At 32.6% G+C, this 15,391-nt stretch overlaps 1 protein-coding gene and 1 long non-coding RNA gene across 53 annotated transcripts; one reads left to right on the forward strand and one right to left on the reverse strand.

Moving 5' to 3' along the window:
* Positions 1 to 150: 150 nt before the first annotated feature.
* Positions 151 to 4,540, forward strand: LOC112576897. 3 transcript variants are annotated; one of them, XR_003101961.1, is made up of 6 exons: positions 151 to 565; positions 2,165 to 2,238; positions 3,218 to 3,349; positions 3,571 to 3,744; positions 4,035 to 4,135; positions 4,403 to 4,540. It is a non-coding gene; the product is annotated as an uncharacterized LOC112576897 (long non-coding RNA). The 3 variants fall into 3 exon arrangements; XR_003101962.1 differs by lacking the exon at positions 151 to 565 and adding an exon at positions 960 to 987; XR_003101960.1 differs by lacking the exon at positions 151 to 565 and having other exon boundaries at positions 1,420 to 2,238.
* LOC112576894 lies at positions 4,292 to 14,660 on the reverse strand. Of its 50 annotated transcripts, none has more exons than XM_025259736.1 (10): positions 14,580 to 14,660; positions 13,657 to 13,691; positions 13,196 to 13,225; positions 9,589 to 9,636; positions 9,115 to 9,192; positions 8,796 to 8,837; positions 7,697 to 7,774; positions 7,221 to 7,298; positions 6,902 to 6,943; positions 4,292 to 4,847 (listed from the first exon to the last, which is right to left on the reverse strand). In XM_025259736.1, the coding sequence occupies exons 4-10, from the start codon at positions 9,617 to 9,619 to the stop codon at positions 4,804 to 4,806; spliced, it is 393 nt and encodes a 130-aa protein (XP_025115521.1). In that variant the 5' UTR covers positions 9,620 to 9,636; positions 13,196 to 13,225; positions 13,657 to 13,691; positions 14,580 to 14,660; the 3' UTR covers positions 4,292 to 4,803. The 50 variants fall into 50 exon arrangements, 28 of the variants coding, with proteins under 28 accessions (XP_025115521.1, XP_025115513.1, XP_025115511.1 ...); XM_025259728.1 differs by lacking the exon at positions 9,589 to 9,636 and adding an exon at positions 11,787 to 11,845 and having other exon boundaries at positions 13,207 to 13,225; positions 13,614 to 13,691; positions 14,580 to 14,637; XM_025259726.1 differs by having other exon boundaries at positions 13,614 to 13,691; positions 14,580 to 14,637.
* Positions 14,661 to 15,391: the final 731 nt, after the last annotated feature.

The following is a 15,391-nucleotide window of genomic DNA, read 5'->3' on the forward strand; positions in this document are numbered from 1 at the left end:
TTAAAATGAAACATGTTTAAAACATTTTTAAAGTGTCAGAAAATAAACCATTTAAAACCAAAATGTTTTATAAACATGTAAAAGTTAACGTTTATCACTGCGCGTCATAGATACTGACAGTCCTCACAAAAAACATTTTAAAGACTTTTTTATATATTTTCTTATCACTAGGTTTGATATTCTAAAATCATTCGCAGCTTATAAAACATCTGTGCTACGTAACTAAATATTTCCTATTCTTGTTTATGCGTATACTCCCATGATTCCACGAGGCGCGAAATTTTCTCTGCTGCTTACGACACGTGTGCTTTGCGAAAAACATTGGGTTGTAAAACGCTTATATACCGTGTTCTAGTGCAACACGGATTTAGTGTATGCTTATTAGGTGTGATTTGTCAAACAAAGTTTTCGTTTTGAATAGTGCGCTCGTACATAATCTAAGATGTTAAGGCAACTGATGTCCAAATCATGTCGTCCTACTGGACGAAGCGGAGTAAATAAAATTGTTGAAGCAGAGTTGGCGGAACCGAAAGAAAAAAGACTGATCCGATACAAACAATGGAGTGTGAGTATGCGCTTTACAAATTTTGCATTTATTATTGTTATTAAATCATGCATGTCTTGATATATGTGTGTGTTAACACCGCTACCATTACTTTCGTGCCGTGGAGGACAGCGGTGGGTGATCAAGCGGCTTCTCAGGCTTGCGGATCACCCACCGGTGGTGGATGCATTGTTGTATTTTTTAAAGACATGTACAACTCGTAAATAAGCGAATAAACAAGGGAGAAAACACGGGAACCTTTAGGACTTGTTCCTCCAACGATTGCTTCCCTTTGAAGGCTGAATAATTCAACCAATCATGTGTTTCATCGTGTTTTCTGCCACGTATAGTTTGTTTACACGTAAGCGCCATATTGACATTCGCTTAGCTCGCTCGATTTGACGTGGATTTGTACTCAAACAACAGAAAATGAGAAGAAAACAGTGAGTAATATTAAATTCTAATGTATATTCTAATAAAATATGATCTTTTTTGGTACTTTATGCTTGTATATATCATGTAAAAAATTGTCTTTAATTTCTGACGTGTGACATTCCGATCGGGTTGTGAAATCTAAACATTTACTATCTTTCATGTGAGCTTACTACAAGAAATCAGAATCTATAATTCTTGAAATTAACACCACACAAATGTGTTTAAAATGCTCTTTTAAACGGCGTATCACATATGTTTGTCTTTTTTGTAGTTTAACAGATATAAATTTTTTAACACGGGTGAAAATTAGGCACTCGGTGCTCCATAGTGATTTTTTTTCGCGCCGCTCTGTACCTTCTTAGCGTACCGATAATAATATTATTAAATGCATCAATCTGATTTTTTTTTGGACAAGAACAATGTTTAATCATTTCAAGTTTATATACAGTTATCAAAGTGTGATTCCTGGAGGTGTAACTTGTGCTAGCATGATATATTCTGTGCATCCCTGTGTGAAAATTTTTTGAAAATTCAATTACACCTACCTTATTTGCTTTGGATTACCAAAAATAGTGACTATTCATGCAGGATTCACGTAGGAATATTTTTGTTTTACTAAGTTCAATCTCTTGTTATCATTTTAAAAAAATTCTATCTCTTATAGTTATTTTTTAATGATTTTTTGAAAGCGGTGGATTTCCATGCTTTCCATGCGTACAGGGTAATGTGACCTAGTAGAAGCCTTCCGGCACGATAGTACTACTTGCATTTGTTTTTCATTGCTGTACCATTATCTGTGGCAGAAAGTGCGAAACAGTACCACTTTTATTGTACATGTATAATCATTTTTGGTTATGATGTTTATTTGTTTGTGTTTTATTTTCTTAAAATATCCTTCATTGATGATATTTTTTTTAAATAACATTTTATTTCTATGGCATCATAACATTGCATACCAGAGAAGTAAATTGCAGTCAGTACAATCATGTCAGCTGAACAGTAATTGCTTGCTATGTTTCCTTCATTCAGCATAATTCCTTGAGTATACAAGTTGGACATAAGTATATGCAGTCATAATCTCTAGACTAAATATGACAAATAAAGTGAAAAGTTTAACCCACTCCCACGACAAAAAGTTAGCCTTTCTGGGAAGGGTTCTTGAATGATGGTTTATTTTTTTTTCAGCACACAAATATGGCAGCAGACTTGCCACCAAGTAAGGTGACAGAACATGTGAAGGAGGGAACTCTGCCAGACAGGTACACCTAGACTCTGCATGTTTGCATTTTGAGTTCAAAGGGGTACTTTTATACTGTTTGTTCATTGTCACATATATATATATTCATAGATTGGATGTTGCATCAGCCTGGTTAATATTGTTTTGGTCAGCCTATAGATACAGTTTCAAAGTATTGTTCCTATTTATTTTTTTTAAAAAAAGCTTTGGGATATTGTCAGTGTTTTTCACATAGACCTCGCTTTGGGTTTATTGTGGTTACAGACTGGAACATACAGCCATATGACAATTGACATCAAAATGCTCTGTGATCTCAGTGAACAGACTGATTTTTTCGTGTAAAATTTGCACAGTATTGTGTGATAAAACAGTGCATTTCATTATTCATGAAGTATTTTATAGCTTGAAAAGAAATTGTCTTTTCAGATGAGCATTTGGTTGTCAGACAAGCAGTTGTTAATAGCTAATATACAGCAAATCTTAAAACAACAGATGTTTCCTGTTTTAATTATAGAATAACAGAGATCAAGGAATTCATAGGTTTGGAGAACACCTGACAAAATCAGCACAGATTCCCATTATTGTAATTTTTTGAAAATGCTTGAGTGCTGTTAATGGGGCATTTGTATGAGTCCAGTAATTAGAATTTTTGTGGTCTGGAGCCATGAAATGAGAATTGCCTTTTAACAATAACCACGACAATTCCAGTTCATCCTTTCAGCAGTTCATTTCAATTTTTCATGAGGGTAATATTGATATTATGATTGGTATAGCATAGGAATTATTTATTATTTTATTCTTCAATTTTTGACAAGAAATTCTTAAATTTTCAAAACTTGTCATTTAAATGCACACTTATTAATATTTGGTATGCTTGTCAATTATGTTAGGCCGAGACAGCTCACAAAAAAGACTACTTTAGATCTCAGTCAGCACATGCAGCACCACCACTGCCAGACTCACTACAACCAAAAGTGATAAACAACCATTTATGCCCACAGGTGAATGCACTAACCACCAGAATATTGGCATCATCACTTGAGCACCCCATTGATGCTCTGCAAGGAGTACAAGAGGAGACAAACCTCAAACTGCAGCAGTAGAAGGCAGTATCCAGGGAGTGTCTAACGCAGGTAATGTAGACAATTTTATATTATGGCTTTTTTTTCTTGTTGGTTTACCTATTCCCTTTCGTTGTGAATTCCCCTTCACAATCTGATGTTGCAGATAGTGTTGGTTATACAAGAGTTACTGCTTCACAACCACCATTGATAGGCTTTGTTCACCAATAGTCAAAGTATTTAAAAGTGAATTGTCCACTTTCAATCACTGTGCTGTATTCATGCCGTTGCAGCATTAGTCCAGCACATTCTCAAACAAGGCACAGACTTAAAATTGATTCTGCAGGAAGCAAAAGATATGCTGAATCATTTGACTGCTCTGCTAAGCAAAGACAAACCTACTCCAGCACTCTGGCAGGAGCTGTTAGAGCTGCAAGGATGCCTTAATGATGACTCATGAATTACTTGTATGTAAACCAGATTTCATTGTTAAAGTCTTTATTGAAATAATTTGTAGTAGTTTATGTAAATTTTTTCAGCATAGCTTTACATTTTTGAAAACCTTATGTTTTTGTAGGGAACACATTTGAGAAGGATCAGTTCTTGTGAATCTAACGTACACATATATTTTGGAACATGATATTAGAATATTAAATTCACTTGCATAGCTGTATACTTACTTTTTTCCTGCATTTACAGAACATAACTTATTTTTTGTCTATCTGATAATTTGCTTATGTTTATTTTTTTTTTTCAGGATGTTTATGTTTCTGCCCCTTATTCAAGAAACAACCTTCATCCACGAACACTCATGTAACACCATATACTCGCGTCAGATAAGAGTTTTTGACGCATTGGGTAAGTGTATTTAGTAGCAGCAGTATAAGAAGTACATTATGTAAAATAAAAAAGAAAACCCAGGAACTATTTGTTTCTCATAAAAGTTCATTTATGCCATCAGGTCCGTCAAGGACTCCTTGCAAACATCACAGTATACAATATGTGACATTCTACTTTTGCTTTGTAGGATTTATTTCACAAAAGTTAAACATTGTTAACATTATTTATTACATCAGCATCATTCATGCATTTATTCACACAACCATTCACTTTTTTTTCCCTCAGAATATGTTACTCCAGACTGAGGTGCATCACCATTGGAAAGGTCTGTGATAAGCAGATAAATTCCACAAGGAAAGGTGTGCAATAAATATTAGCGCTTCAATGGATACTTGTTAGGTGTGGCACAAAAATGAGAAACACACCTGGTGTGGCAAGTTTCCCATATTTCAAATAAAGGGCTTGGTCACAAATTAAATCTTTTTGTGCACAACATCTTTACCACCAAACTTCCATTAAAGATACCACATCTGGCTTGTAATACTTGAAATGGCAGCTTCTGGAGCACATACAAGCAAACACCTATCAAAGTTGTTTCTCTTATAATGGAGGGATGGATGACACCATAAAGAAGAAAGTGTTGCTCAAAATGATATGGCATTTAACGAGTGGGACTAAAGTTCATCTCAAATGTGCACATGCATGCACAACCATGCTCGCATACTTGCAACTGGAAATAAAAACAATGATAGGTTTCAAGGGAATGAAATATGAAACTATACGAGATCTTAAAGCAAATGGATTTTAGAAGGAAGAATTAACCAAACCGTTTGCACTGAAACATCAAATCTTCACTTTTTCCAGCAGGTGAGAGACAAATGGCTGTGTACCTCATGGAAAATGAACAAGACTCAGTTCGCATCTCCTCTTATAAATAAAAGTAAGAATTAAGTAGGCTGGTGCTTGCACTGCAGGTTCCGGCACCGGAGGTGGCTGCACTGCAGGCATTCGAGGCATGGTAGGGAGCGGCCTCGTATGCAGATAGCAAAGTCATCTACATACAAAGAGGCCTCTAAACCTGGAAAGACTGATTTCAAGATTGAGTCGATTTTGATGTTGAAAAGAGTTGGAGAAAGAATGCTGCTCTGAGTGTCGCCCATTTCCTGTTCCTGAGGATCAGACAGTATAGACCCTACTCTGACTTGGAAGAGACGGTGTGAAAGAAAATTCTCGATGAAGAGTGGCATACGACCCCGGAAGCCCAAGGCATGGAGGTGTAACAGAATACCCTGCTTCCAGGTAGTGTCGTATGCCCTCTCTCAAAAAACACCCCTAGAACATGTTGTTTGCCGACAAAAGCTTCCCTGACAAAGGTTTCAAAACGGACCAAATGGCCCAGGGTGCTGCGGCGTTTTCTGAAGCCACACTGCAGGTTGGAGAGGAGACTTTGAGATTCTAGGTGCCAGGTTAGTCAAACATTCACCATGTTTTATCATTACCAAAATATAAAAGGCTATATATCTTCATTTGGATTGTACAACAAAAAATGAATATTAATTATATATCTAAAAGATGAATAGATATCATAATTACACAGTGGAGATCGCAGTCACAACCACTGGAATTCTTCCTGTGGTGTTCATATTTACTACTGTAAAAGTGATGCACATCTGAGTATGTATTAGATTAAGTTTGTATTTTTAAACAAACAGCTATCACAATCAGTTTATTTATATTTATTTATATAACTTGAACAACCAACTCTGTTTTGTTTTGACAAATCATCAAAGAGTGGCTCCGGTTTAAACCCGAAAGAGATGGGGGGTAGAAAGTAGATTTTTCTCTCTTTTTTTTGAGTATCATTGATTCTTCTTCATCATAATTGGTCACCATTTGTTGTACATGCAATGTATTTCTTAACTTGTGATCAAATTCTTCTCCTCTGAGCGTGGTATTCTGCATTGCATTTGGACATTGTTGGAATTAATAAGTAAGTAGTATTTTTCCTTTGGAGTTTAGAGTATTGTATAAGTTAGATAAGCGTACTGTACTGTCGAACAGTCGAATGCTGCTTACAATTTATCCTGGAGAACAACACTTAATTACCTCTTAAATTTCTGGGCGGCTTCTGTCTCTGAAACAAAACTTTGAAAATGGCGGCGACGGTCATGGTGTACGTATGCCATTGGCTAAAAGTAGTTGCTTTTATTAGGAGATCCAGTTAGAACCGGACCTTCTAAGTCATCTGCAATGCTGCTAGCCCAGATAGCATGAAAACATTTTAAAAACATTTAAAAATGGCTTTTAATAAGGTTTACGTTTTATATGAAACATTTTAGAAACAAATTTAAAAAATTTACCAAAAAACATTTTAAAATGAAAAATGTTTAACACATTTTTGAAGTGTTAGAAAATAAACGATTTAAAACCAAAATGTTAAATAAATGTTTTATAAACATGTAAAAGTTAACGTCTATCACTGCGCGTCATAAGCCCGCTGATGGCGAAATTTTTTAAAACACCTCAAAATTTTATTTGCATACCTTTTGCGGCGTAGATACTGACAATCCTCACAAAAAACATTTTAAAGACTTCGTTTTATATTTTCTTATCACTAGGTTTGATAATCTAAAACAATTATTTAAAAATTATTGAGTATTTCAAAAATGCATACACACAATACCATATGTCAAATACCAAAATGGATAACAAACAACTAGAACAAAAGTAAAAATACCATACGCATTGAATGCGCCAATTATAACAGCAACATGCCGGAATTACCTCTCTCTGATTCCGATTCCCTGCATCTCAATTTTCTACCATCTACAAATCAAAAGAAAAGTCATGTAAGGATTAGACATTTACTCTGATGAATAAAATATTTGTTTTGAATATATTTAAAAGTTTTTATCAGAGAATGTTAAAATACCATATTTGTAGCACATAAAAATGTTTTTGGGTACGTACAATGAAAGTTTTGATTTCAATCGACATTTTCATTAAAAACATAAAAGTATTTCAAAAATGCATACACACAATACCCTATGTCAAATACCAAAATGGATAACAAACAGCTAGAACAAAAATAAAACTAACATACGCATTGAATGCGCCAATTGTAACAGCAACATGCCGGAATTACCTATTCCTTCCGTTTTCCTCTCCTTTTTATTGCCATCTACAAATCAAAAAAAAAGTCAGTTCAAATTTGTTTTGACAAATCATCAAAAAGGCCATCAAAGAGTGGCTCCGCGATTTTTCTCTTTTTTTTTGAGTATCATTGATTCTTCTTGATCATAAATGGTCACCATTTGTTGTACATGTAAGGATTAGACATTTACTCTGATGAATGAAATATTTGTTTTGAATATATTTAAAAGTTTTTATCAGAGAATGTTAAAATACCATATTTGTAGCACATAAAAATGTTTTTGGGTACGTACAATGAAAGTTTTGATTTCAATCGACATTTTCATTAAAAACATAAAAGTATTTCAAAAATGCATACACACAATACCCTATGTCAAATACCAAAATGGATAACAAACAGCTAGAACAAAAATAAAACTAACATACGCATTGAATGCGCCAATTGTAACAGCAACATGCCGGAATTACCTATTCCTTCCGTTTTCCTCTCCTTTTTATTGCCATCTACAAATCAAAAGAAAAGTCAGTTAAAATTTGTTTTGACAAATCATCAAAAAGGCCATCAAAGAGTGGCTCCGCGATTTTTCTCTTTTTTTTTTTGAGTATCATTGATTCTTCTTCATCATAATTGGTCACCATTTGTTGTATATGCAATGTATTTCTTAACTTGTGATCAAATTCTTCTCCTCTGAGCGTGGTATTCTGCATTGCATTTGGACATTGTTGGAATTAATAAGTAAGTAGTATTTTTCCTTTGGAGTTTAGAGTATTGTATAAGTTAGATAAGCGTACTGTATTGTCGAACAGTCGAATGCTGCTTACAATTTATCCTGGAGAACAACACTTAATTACTCTTAAATTTCTGGGCGGCTTCTGTCTCTGAAACAAAACTTTGAAAATGGCGGCGACGGTCATGGTGTACGTATGCCATTGGCTAAAAGTAGTTGCTTTATTAGGAGATCCAGTTAGAACCGGACCTTCTAAGTCATCTGCAATGCTGCTAGCCCAGATAGCATGAAAAACATTTTAAAAACATTTAAAATGGCTTTTAATAAGGTTTACGTTTTATATGAAACATTTTAGAAACAAATTTAAAAAATTTACCAAAAAACATTTTAAAATGAAAAATGTTTAACACATTTTGAAGTGTTAGAAAATAAACGATTTAAAACCAAAATGTTAAATAAATGTTTTATAAACATGTAAAAGTTAACGTCTATCACTGCGCGTCATAAGCCCGCTGATGGCGAAATTTTTTAAAACACCTCAAAATTTTATTTGCATACCTTTTGCGGCGTAGATACTGACAATCCTCACAAAAAACATTTAAAAGACTTCGTTTTATATTTCTTATCACTAGGTTTGATAATCTAAAACAATTATTTAAAATTATTGAGTATTTCAAAAATGCATACACACAATACCATATGTCAAATACCAAAATGGATAACAAAACAACTAGAACAAAAGTAAAATACCATATGCATTGAATGCGCCAATTATAACAGCAACATGCCGGAATTACCTCTCTCTGATTCCGATTCCCTGCATCTCAATTTTCTACCATCTACAAATCAAAAGAAAAGTCATGTAAGGATTAGACATTTACTCTGATGAATAAAATATTTGTTTTGAATATATTTAAAAGTTTTTATCAGAGAATGTTAAAATACCATGTTTGTAGCACATAAAAACGTTTTTGGGTACGTACAATGAAAGTTTAGATTTTAATCGACATTTTCATTAAAATCATAAGAGTATTTCAAAAATGCATACACACAATACCCTATGTCAAATACCAAAATGGATAACAAACAACTAGAACAAAAATAAAAATAACATACGCATTATATGCGCCAATTGTAACAGCAACATGCCGGAATTACCTCTCCCTTCCGTTTTCCTCTCCCTTTTATTGCCATCTACAAATCAAAAAAAAAGTCAGTTAAAATTTGTTTTGACAAATCATCAAAAAGGCCATCAAAGAGTGGCTCCGCGATTTTTCTCTTTTTTTGAGTATCATTGATTCTTCTTGATCATAAATGGTCACCATTTGTTGTACATGTAAGGATTTGACATTTACTCTGATGAATAAAATATTTGTTTTGAATATATTTAAAAGTTTTTATCAGAGAATGTTAAAATACCATATTTGTAGCACATAAAAATGTTTTTGGGTACGTACAATGAAAGTTTTGATTTCAATTGCCATTTTCATTAAAAACATAAAAGTATTTCAAAAATGCATACACACAATACCCTATGTCAAATACCAAAATGGATAACAAACAGCTAGAGCAAAAATAAAACTAACATACGCATTGAATGCGCCAATTGTAACAGCAACATGCCGGAATTACCTATTCCTTCCGTTTCGATACATGTGTAGTGCAGCAAACTTTTACCTTTACATTGGCTGTTCAGAAAATGCGGTCCTTGATAGCTTAACAACAGAGTGAGGTAGATATATATATTTAAGGAAGCATTGGTGGTTGCTGCACCTGAGCATCATGGATTATCTTGAAGAGAGGTTATTAACAATCTGAAATCAAACCCTCACACGTTTCCCACTGAAAAAAACAAACCCCAACTGAATCCAGAAAACAATAGGATCATGTAATTCTAATCGAAGACTGTCTTACACTAATAGAGCTATTTAATTTTCTTTCTTTTGCTTCAGCGTTTTTGGGTACGTACAATGAAAGTTTAGATTTTAATCGACATTTTCATTAAAATCATAAGAGTATTTCAAAAATGCAACACAATACCCTATGTCAATACAAAATGGTATAAAAACAACTAGACAAAAATAAAACTTAACAACGCATTATCTGCGCGAATTGTAACAGCAACATGCCCGGATTCTCCTTACCGGTTTTTCTCCTTTTATTGCATCTACAATCAAAAAAAAGTCAGTTAAAATTTGTTTTTTACAAACTATGTATGCAAAAAGGGCCTTCACAAGAGTGGTGCGCGATGTTTTCTCTTTTTTGAGTATATTGATTATTTCTGATCATGATAATGGGTCACCATTTGTTTGTTGTACCTTAAGGATTAGACATTTACTCTGATGAATGAAATATTTGTGTTTGAATATATTAATAAAAGTTTTTTTATCAGAGAAATTAAAATAACCATATTCTGTACACATACAAAATGTTTTCAATTGTCATTAAAAGACTAAAGTATTTCAATTAAAGGCATAATACACAATAACCGAATTGGTCAAATACCGAAAGGATAACAAACGCTGATGAAAAACAATAAAACTAACCTACGCATTGAATGCGCGCATATGTAAAGCATGCGGAATACCTATCTTCGTTTTCCCGTCTTTTATTAACAAACATAGTTTAAATTTGTTTTGACAACAGTATTTTCAAAGTTGATTGCTTCTTGAAATCATGACTGGTCATACTTGTAAGGATTAAATTTCTCTGATAATGAAATTTGTTTTGATTATTTTACAAAGTTTTTTTATCAGAGATGGTAAAATACCATTATTTAGCACATAAAGATGTCAAATAACATAAAGTATTTCAAAATGCATACACGACAATACTATTGTCAAAATGCAAATGGATAACAAACAGCAGAACAAAAATAAAACTACATACGCATTGATGCGCAATTGTAAAGCAACATGCCGGAATTACATATTCTTCGTTTTCCTTCTTTTATTGCATCTACAAATAAAGAAAAGTCAGTTAAAATTTTGTTTTGACAAATCATCAAAAAAGGCCATCGCAAAGAGTGGCTTCCGCGATTTTTCTCTTTTTTTTTTGAGTATCATTGATTCTTCTTGATCATAAATGGTCACATTTGTTGTACTTGTAAGGATTAGACGATTTACTCTGATGAATGAAATATTTGTTTTGAATATATTTAAAAGTTTGTATCAGAGAATGTTAAAATACATATTTTGTAGCACATAAAACAGTTTTCATCGACATTTTCATTAAAACACATAACAGTAATTTCAAAAATGGCATACACACAATACCTATGTCAACATACCAAATGGATAACAAACAGCTAAAACAAAAATAAACTAACATAACGACTGCATGATGCGCCCAATTGTAACAAGCAACATGCCGGAATAGTACCTATTCCTTCGTTTTCCTCTCCTTTTTATTGGCCATCTACAAATCAAAAGAAAAGTCAGTTTAAAATTTGTTTTGACAAATCATCAAAAAGGCCATCAAAGAGTGGCTCCGCGATTTTTCTCTTTTTTTTTGAGTATCATTGATTCTTCTTGATCATAAATGGTCACCATTTGTTGTACTTGTAAGGATTAGACATTTACTCTGATGAATGAAATATTTGTTTTGAATATATTTAAAAGTTTTTATCAGAGAATGTTAAAATACCATATTTGTAGCACATAAAAATGTTTTCAATCGACATTTTCATTAAAAACATAAAAGTATTTCAAAAATGCATACACACAATACCCTATGTCAAATACCAAAATGGATAACAAACAGCTAGAACAAAAATAAAACTAACATACGCATTGAATGCGCCAATTGTAACAGCAACATGCCGGAATTACCTATTCCTTCCGTTTTCCTCGTCCTTTTATTGCATCTACAATCAAAAGAAAAGTCAGTTAAAATTTGTTTTGACAAATCTATCAAAAGGTCCATCAAAGAGTGGGCTTCCGCGATTTTTCTCTTTTTTTTTTGAGTATCATTGATTCTTCTTGATCATAAATGGTCACCATTTGTTGTAGCTTGTAAGGATAGACATTTACTCTGATGAATGAAATATTGTTTTGAATATATTTAAAGTTTTTAGCAGAGAATGTTAAAAATACATATTTGTAGCACATAAAAATGTTTTCAATTCGACATTTTCATTAAAAACATAAAAGTATTCAAAAATGCATACACACAATACCCTATGTCAAATACCAAAATGGATAACAAAGCAGCTAGATACAAAAATAAAACTAACATACGCATTGAATGCGCCAATTGTAACAGCAACATGCCGGAATTGACTATTCCTTCCAGTTTCCTCTCCTTTTTATTGGCCATCTACAAATCAAAAGAAAAGTCAGGTTAAAATTTGTTTTGACAAATCATCAAAGAGGCCATCAGAGTGGGCTCCGCGATTTTTTCTCTTTTTTTTGAGTATCATTGATTCTTCTTGAGCATAAATGGTCACCATTTGTTGTACTTGTAAGGATTAGACATTTACTCTGATGATGAAATATGTTGTTTTGAATAATATTAAAAGTTTTTGTCAGAGAATGTAAAATACCATATTTGTAGCACATAAAAATGTTTTCAATCGCATTTTCATTAAAAACATAAAAGTATTTCAAAAATGCATACACACAATACCCTAGTAAATACCAAAATGGATAACAAACAGCTAGAAACAAAAATAAAACTAACATACGCATTGAATGCGCCAATTGTAACAGCAACATGCGGAAATTACCTATTTATTTTCCCGTCCTTCCGTTCCTCTCCGTTTTATTGCGATCTACAAATCAAAAGAAAAGTCAGTTAAAATTTGTTTTGAACAATAGCATCAAAGGCATCATAAGAGTGGCTCGCGTAACAATTTTTCTCTCTTTTTTTGCGTATCATTGATAATCTTCTTGATCATAAATGGTCACCATTTTTGTACTTGTAAAGGATTAGAACATTTACTCTGATGAATGAAATATTTTGTTTTGAATATATTTAAAAGTTTTAGCAGAGAATGAGGTTAAATATGCCATATTGTAGCACATAAAAAATGTTTTCAATCGACATTTTTCATTAAAACATAAAGTATTTCAAAGAATGCATACACACACTACCCAATGTTAAGATATTCCAAAATGGATAACAAACAGCTAGAACAAAAAAACTAAACTAAGACAACGATTGAATGCGCCAATTGTCGACAAGCAACATGCTATTCCTTCCGTTTTCCTCTCCTTTTTATTGCCATCTACAAATCTAAAGAAAAGTAAAAGAAATTTGTTTTGACAAATCATCAAAAAGGCCATCAAAGAGTGGCTCGCCAAGATTTTTCTCTCTTTTTTTTTGAGGTATCATTGATTCTTCTTGATCATAAATGGTCACATTTGTTGTACTTTGTAAGGATTAGAACATTTACTCTTGATATGAAATATTTGTTTTTGAATATATTTAAAAGTTTTTCAGGAGAGAATGTTAAAATACATATTTGTAGCAACATAAAAATGTTTTTGGGTACAATCAATCGACATTTCATTAAAAAACATAAGAGTATTTCAAAAATGCATACACACAATACCCTATGGTCAAATACCAAAATGGATAACAAACAGCTAGAACAAAGAATAAAACTAACATACGCATTGAATGCGCCAAATTGTAACAGCAACATGCCGGAATTACCTATTCCTTCCGTTTTCCTCTCCTTTTTATTGCATCTACAAATCAAAAGAAAAAGTCAGTTAAAAATTTGTTTTGACAATCATCAAAAAGGCCATCAAGAGTGGCTCCGCGATTTTTCTCTTGTTTTTTTTTAAATGACGTTATCATGATGTCTTCGTGTATCATAAATGTCACTCATTTGTTGTGCAGTATAGGATTAGACATTTACTCTGATGAATAAAAATATTTGTTTTGAATATATTTTGAAAAACGTTTTTTATCAGGAGAATGTTAAAATACCATATTTGTAGCACATAAAAATGTTTTTGGGTATCGTACAATGAAAGTTTTGATTTCAATCGACATTTCATTAAAAACATAAAAGTATTTCAAAAATTGCATACACACAATACCCTATGTCAAATACCAAAAATGGATAACAAACAGCTAGAACAAAAATAAACTAACATACGCATTGAATGCGCCATTGTACAGCAACATTGCCAGAATTACCTATTCCTTTCCGTTTTCCTTCTCCTTTTTATTGCCATCTACAAATCAAAAGAAAAGTCAGTTAAATTTGTTTTGACAAATCATCAAAAAGGCCATCAAAGAGTGGCTCCGCGATTTTCTCTTTTTTTTTGAGTATCATTGATTCTTCTGATCATAAATGGTCACCATTTGTTGTGCATTAAGATTTGACATTTTACTCTGATGAATGAAATATTTGTTTTGAATAATATTTAAAAGTTTTTTATCAGAGAATGTTAAAATACATAATTTGTAGCACATAAAAATGTTTTTGGGTACGTACAATTGAAAGTTTTGATTTCAATCGACATTTTCATTAAAACATAAAAGTATTTCAAAAATGCATACACAATACCCTATGTCAAATACCAAATGGATAACAAACAGCTAGAACAAAAATAAAACTAACATACGCATTGAATGCGCCAATTGTAACAGCAACATGCCGAATTACCTATTCCTTCCGTTTTCCTCTCCTTTTTATTGCCATCTACAAATCAAAGAAAAGTCCCAGTTCAAATTTGTTTTGACAATCATCAAAAGGCCATCAAAGAGTGGCTCCGCGATTTTTCTCTTTTTTTTTTTTGAGTATCATTGATTCTTCTTGATCATAGAATGGTCAACGGGATTTGTTGTATGTAAGATTTGCGAGACATTTACTCTGATGAATATTTTTATGAGCTTTTCCCTTTTTGTTTTTTCCCTTCTGCAAATCAAAAGAAAAGTCAGTTCAAATTTGTTTTGAATATCACCAAAGAAGTGTCTTTTGAGCGAAAAGAGAGGAGGGTAGAAAGGAGATTTTTCTATTTTTTTTATTTTTTTTGGTTTGGTGTCCGATATTTGTGGTAAGAACCAATCAAGAAAGCGCATGTAAAAGGTTAAAAATGCTTTACATGAGAAATATAATAAAAGTGCTACAAATGAGTCTAGCTTCATTTCCATTGATTTGTGTGATTGTCATGTGAAAACTGCTATCATGTGTTTGAATTTAAAAAAAAAAAATTGTTGGAAGGTAGTTAAAGGCTTCTACAGAGGGAAATTCTCATTATATGTCAAAGCTCTATATAACATCTTTATGGCACTTAAATGTACATATTACAATATTAAATTGATTATGTTAGCTAACAGCCATGTATGTGTAAAACGTCGCTATTTTTTGTTGTCTCCTAGTTTATCTCCTCAAATCTTAAATTTTCTTGAGATAATACATTTGTAATTGTATATA

This window comes from Pomacea canaliculata, linkage group LG12, assembly GCF_003073045.1.
Source record: "Pomacea canaliculata isolate SZHN2017 linkage group LG12, ASM307304v1, whole genome shotgun sequence".
NCBI lineage: Eukaryota > Metazoa > Mollusca > Gastropoda > Architaenioglossa > Ampullariidae > Pomacea > Pomacea canaliculata.

Excerpts from the sequence above, each read along its gene's own strand:
- LOC112576894 (XM_025259725.1), bottom strand. The coding sequence starts at position 14,610 with ATGTTGCTGTTACAATTGGCGCATTCAATGC. Across the intron at positions 7,299-7,696 it reads ACAATTGGCGCATTCAATGC|ATGGCAATAAAAAGGAGAGG; the intron begins GTATGTTAGTTT and ends TTTGATTTGTAG. Across the intron at positions 4,848-6,901 it reads GGAATCGGAATCAGAGAGAG|TTGCAAGTATGCGAGCATGG; the intron begins GTAATTCCGGCA and ends TTTTATTTCCAG.